Genomic DNA, 5421 nt, shown 5'->3' with positions numbered 1-5421 from the left:
TACAACAAGGATGATTGTGGTAAACTAACAAGCAAAGACGCAAATAATACAAAACGCTCCAAGCAAAACACATAACATGTGGTGAATAAAAATATAGCTCCAAGTAAATTACAGATGGAAGTAGACGAAAGAGAGGATGCCTTCCGGGGCATCCCCGAGCTTTGACTTTTTGGTGTCCTTGAATTATCTTGGGGGTTCCATGGGCATCCCCAAGCTTAGGCTCTTGCCACTCTTTGTTCCATAATCCATCAAAAGAATTCACCCAAAACTTGAAAACTTCACAACACAAAACTCAATAGAAATCTCGTGAGCTCCGTTAGTGAAAGAAAACAAAAGACTATTTTAAGGTACTGTAATAGAAAGCTCTTGCCAATTCTTTATTTATATTGGTGTTAAACCTACTATATTCCAACTTCATTATGGTTTATAAACTAGTCCCTCCATTCTGAAATAATTGTCGTTGGGAGTTCTCTCCGACCAGGTGAAAACGTACAAAAGTACATAAATACCCCTAGTTTGAAAACAGATCGTCTTCCTCCTCCATCCACGAGGCTAGCGCTGTTCTAGGATCCTCCGCCGGGCTCCTCCAGGACAGCGCCCCTCTTTGCCCCTCCGCCGGGCTCCTCCAGGCCAGTGCTCCTCTTTGGCCCTCCGCCAGGCCCCTCGTCGTCCCTGCTTCTCCACCGGGCTCCTCCGGGCCAGTGCTCCTCTTTGGCCCTCCGCCAGGCCCCTCGTCGTCCCTGCTTCTCCGCCGGGCTCCTCCAGGCCAGTGCTCCTCTTTGGCCCTCCGCCAGGCCCCTCGTCGTCCTTGCTTCTCCGTCGGGCTCCTCCAGACCAGCGCTCACTTCCTGCCCCGCCTGGCCCTGGCCAGCACTCAACTCCTCTACCCCCACCTCCTCAACGGCCACGGCCAGGCCACCAGCGCCTCCATCCCAGCGAACTCCCCTTCTTCTGCTCATCTTTGTGGTAGGCACTCCTGCAAAATTGCTCATGTTACTTTTGGAAATTTAATCAAGAAATCAGGAAGCATGTTAATTGATCATGTTACTTTTGGAAACGTTCAATCATGATCTGCTAGTTTTGGAAACGTTTACTCAAGAAATCGGTCAATCGGGATATCAAAATATTTTGGTAATGGAATACTAGCAGCATATTGATATCAAGATCATGATCTGCTAGTTTTGGAAAGGCTCACTCAGGAAATCAGTCAATCAGGATATCAAAATGTTTTGGTAATGGAGTAGTGTACACCTGTACATTGTCGCTAGGTGTGGCTACAAAAGTACAGTATCTTGAGTGTCCCCACCAACAGAATTACAGTTGAGAAAATTCAGCCAGGGCGAAATTGCAAAACAGAAAGACCAGTCACAAAACAGAAAGTCTTGGTTTGAAAATGGTAGGTAGGTCACCTTACCGGCTTCTCTTTCTTTCATTCATTTCCATCACCATCACTTTGGCTCGAGTTCTCTTTCTTTCACACTGCCAAAGGAATTCAGTTAGGAGTAACACTAAGTGAATCAAATTTGCAGATGATGTACTGAAAAGGGTGTTGTTTCTTGACAAGAAAAAGCAGAATTGATGTACTGAAAATGGTGTTGTTTATGAAACAATTGTCATATTATGAGTTCACCTAAGAAAATTAAACTGGTTTCTGAAAGTTCGAATAAGGTGCACAAAGCCTTAAGGTTCAAATAAGATGACCATGACAGTAAAAGCAATATTGACATGGAGTAAACATTAGCACTAATTGAAATGAGTAAACACTAGCAATATTAACAGAATTAAACACTAGCAATATTAACAGGAGTAAACAGAAATATTAGTACAAGTGCCATACTACTGCAAGTGCTAAATCTGATTTGGTCTTTTTGCAAGCTTTTACTCCTACACTACTCCTAATTAACTGAAGAAGATCTTGAACTAATGTAAGAGAAGAGAAAAAGAAGAGAGAAGCAAGAGTTCAGTTAATTTTAATTAACTGAAAAAGGATTCAGTTAATTTTACTCCTACACTAAATCTGGAATACTCCTACACTAAAGTACTTCTAATTAACTGAAGAAGACCTTGAGCCTTTTAAACTACAGCAGCATCAGTATACAGATAAGCAATCATTTTTATGCTCTGCTCATCATCTCCGGACAGAAAATTACTCATTGAACTACAATACTGGATCAAGAACTACTCATTGAACTACAGTACTGGATCAGAGAACCCATTTTAAATCAGAGTTGCGGAGTGAGGGGCTCACCGAGGTAGAAGGTCTTGGCGTAGGCGTCGCCAAGGCGACCCCAATAGAGCCACCAGCGGCGCCTGCCCGCATCGGCCTCCCGCGCAACATTCTGATGCAGAGGCCATGGGTTATCCTCCTTTTCAAAAAAAGTTAAATACTCAACTTGGTACATGCAACTTAATTTACTTGAATTCAGGGTACATGCAACTTAACGAAACCATCAACTTGGTATAACTAATATAGCACCACAGGCAACAACTGATTATGATTAAGTTGGGGTCTACTCCAGTTAAAGTTGGAGTACATGAGTATTTGACTGGAAGACAAGTGAAGCTACAACATTGTACTCCAGTTAAATCAGGATACAATAAGCTTGAATTTCAGGATATAGTAAGCTTGAATTGCCACAAACTGTCCATCAGCAAGCTGTCCTTTGTACACCTCAGCATGCCGTCCCTTTTCGATCAAATTATCTACGGAAACATTATACATTCAGTTTTCAGGCAAAAATGTTTTGAGATAATTACGATACAGAAAACTAATTATGGCTGGTAATGCTTCATTAACCTAGGAAACTAATAATTGCTATGACAGTAAACAGACAACAATTGACCATAACAATATTGTCATTCTTGCTTTGGCACTAAACACACAGCAATTGACTAATTCTTGCTTTGACAGTAAACAGACAGCAATTGACAGTAAACAGACTGAATTTATATGTTCTACTACTTCTACTTCTTCTTCTTCTTCTTCTTCTTCTTCTTCTTCTTGTACTTCTACTTCTACTTCATGTATTTTTACTCCATGTATTTTTTTACTCCATACTCCATTTATATGTGTAGTAGGAGAGGAGAGGAGTGAATTAGAGAAGAGTATGTGTCATAATCCATAATCCTTTAGTTGAAATTAATTAAAGAAAAGGACTTGTTGTTGTTGCTGCTGTTAAAGGAAAGGACTAGGAGAGGAATATGAGAGGAAAGGAGTGGAATAGAAGAGGAGAGGAGTGGAGTGGAATAGGAGAGGAGATGAAAAGGTTTAATTTAATTTTAACACAAAAGGTTTAATTAACAGAAATGTTTAATTTGAGTAAAAATGTTTGATTAACAGCAAGAAGATGCTCCTACAGAAGAGGAGTAGAAAGTTTCAGTTAATTAACTGAAACTACTCCTACAGAGAAGATACTGAGAATCTGAACTACTGCTAATCCTCTTATTGCAAGCCAGCAAATGTGCTCACTAAATGGAGTACTCTCTCTCAAAATTGAACATTGGTAAAACTGAACATTGGCATGTGTAACACTGTACTCCTAGCAAATGTGCTCACTAAATGGATTTTTATCATTGTTGGTAACAACCTGAACATTGCTAACACTGATTTTCATTGACAGAAGCAAACAATGGTCATGTAGACATTCAGAAGTTAGGCAATTAGACTCAACGGTGTATACAAACAACAAGGAAGTGTTCATCTAGCACATTCAGGTGGAAACAAAATCACAGGACAACTTAAAGCTAACCACCATGGTACCTCCCTCTCTCTCTCTCTCACACACACACACACACACACACACACACACAAAGAGCAGAGCAAACTCATAACTGAAATGCATTTTTGCTCTCACAAAAGAAAAGGAGAGGGAGGACGGCAAGTGAGGCTCACATTGCATCGCAGTTGAAGTAGGACTAGCTGGTGATTTTCAATCGGCGCCCACACCACCATGGTGTTCAGTCTCCTCCTACTGCCACCGTATGGTCTCGACCTGGGTGAGCTCGGCCTCCACCACCGCGTGTCGCGCGGTGGTGTGCTGCCGGACGGTGAGCACCCGGCAGCCCAGACTGCTCACACCGGTGAACGGGCTCGGCGACCTGACGGACAGTCACAAGAACAGAAGCAAATTCAGAGCCTGAAACAGATGCACAAGCAGCAGCAGTAGTGCACAATAAACACACGAGCACAATGAACTCCAGATAGTCCTAAACTTTTATTCCATTACTGAACACTGCAAGGTGATGTTCTGAAAGTTTAGGAGTAGTAACCATTTTAAGCCAAAGGCACAATGAACACACGAGCACAATGGTTACTGAAATTTATCATAAGCAGCTGCATGCATTATCTACTCCTAAACTTCCAGAGTACACGCCCTACAAGCCGACCTACAAGCAGTAGTACTCACAAATTTATAGAAATTTATCCAGTGCACTCCTAAACTTTCAGAGTACAAAACTTCATGCATCATCTCCGAAATTTACAGAAATTTATTCAGTGATGTGCAGGCCAGCGGCGGGTGGGTTACCTGATGTGCAGGCCAGCGGCGGTCGTGAGGTAGTCGGAGACTCCTTCTTCGGCAACGTCGTCTCGGCATCCCACATGGCCCGGTCCTCGCGGGACTGCACGAACCCGTCATCGGCGGTCCTGCTTGTCGTGGCCGCGTGGCTGTGGCTGCTCCTGTCGGCTAGTGGCGTGCTGGCGGACGGCGGCAAAGGCACGATGTGCCTGTGCATGGGCCCGCAGTGCGTGCCGCCGTGCCCTGTCCCTGGGACGCCGACACCGACGATGTCTCCTACGCAGTTCCCCTTCTGCCCGCAGCGGCTGCCGGCGGTCGTTCCCTCCCCCTGCGCAGCAAGCCGGAGATCCCCGCCACCCTGAGGAAGGTGGAGCAGCCGCGCTTCAGATCCAGCCGCCGGAGATCCCCGCCACCCTGAGGAAGGTGGAGCAGCTGCGCTTTAGATCCAGCCGCCGGAGTAAATATTAAATCTTGAAAAGGGAGAGGCGACGGCGTATGGCAACATGGAAAGGCGGCGACGACGCGAGAGGAAGAGGCGGAGGTGCTGCGTGCGGGGTAGAGGCGCCGGCGACGCATGCGACGGAGAGGCGCCGGCGGCGGTGAGCTAGGGGTTCGGGAGCTAGCGAGCGAGTGGCTGCGGGAGCGAGTGGCTGAGCTGAGCGAGCGAGAGAGTGGGAGGGTAGTTTCGGAAACGACAGAAATGTTGTAACGCGATGGAAATTGCACTAGAAACTCCCAACGACAATTATTTTGGAACAGAGGGAGTAATTTATTAGCCATAGATGCATTGAAATAAGCAAACAACACACGAAAAACAGAATCTGTTAAAAACAGAACAGTCTGTAGCAACCTGTAACTAACGCAAACTTCTGGAACTCTAAAAATTCTACCAAAATAGGAAATA

At 44.8% G+C, this 5421-nt stretch overlaps 1 protein-coding gene across 5 annotated transcripts; it reads right to left on the bottom strand.

The window, feature by feature from the left end:
• Positions 1-351: 351 nt before the first annotated feature.
• LOC123156563 (uncharacterized) lies at positions 352-5218 on the bottom strand. Of its 5 annotated transcripts, XM_044574722.1 has the most exons (6): positions 4527-5216; positions 3893-4098; positions 2643-2703; positions 2249-2339; positions 1415-1479; positions 352-976 (listed from the first exon to the last, which is right to left on the bottom strand). In XM_044574722.1, the coding sequence occupies exons 2-6, from the start codon at positions 3897-3899 to the stop codon at positions 898-900; spliced, it is 303 nt and encodes a 100-aa protein (XP_044430657.1). In that variant the 5' UTR covers positions 3900-4098; positions 4527-5216; the 3' UTR covers positions 352-897. The 5 variants fall into 5 exon arrangements, 1 of the variants encoding a protein (XP_044430657.1); XR_006478188.1 differs by lacking the exon at positions 2643-2703 and having other exon boundaries at positions 2249-2366; positions 4527-5217; XR_006478189.1 differs by lacking the exon at positions 2643-2703 and having other exon boundaries at positions 4527-5217.
• Between the last annotated feature and the right edge of the window lie 203 nt (positions 5219-5421).

The sequence above is a fragment of the Triticum aestivum genome, chromosome 7B (assembly GCF_018294505.1).
Source record: "Triticum aestivum cultivar Chinese Spring chromosome 7B, IWGSC CS RefSeq v2.1, whole genome shotgun sequence".
Taxonomy (NCBI): Eukaryota; Viridiplantae; Streptophyta; class Magnoliopsida; order Poales; family Poaceae; genus Triticum; species Triticum aestivum.
This window is presented reverse-complemented; position numbering and strand designations above follow the sequence as displayed.

Bases quoted from the DNA above. Each gene is read 5' to 3' on its own strand.
- LOC123156563 (XM_044574722.1), bottom strand. The intron at 2,340-2,642 runs GTTTGTGGCAAT...CCTCTGCATCAG, and splicing joins GGACAGCTTGCTGATGGACA to AATGTTGCGCGGGAGGCCGA. The intron at 977-1,414 runs GTAAGGTGACCT...GCAATTTTGCAG, and splicing joins AATGAAAGAAAGAGAAGCCG to GAGTGCCTACCACAAAGATG.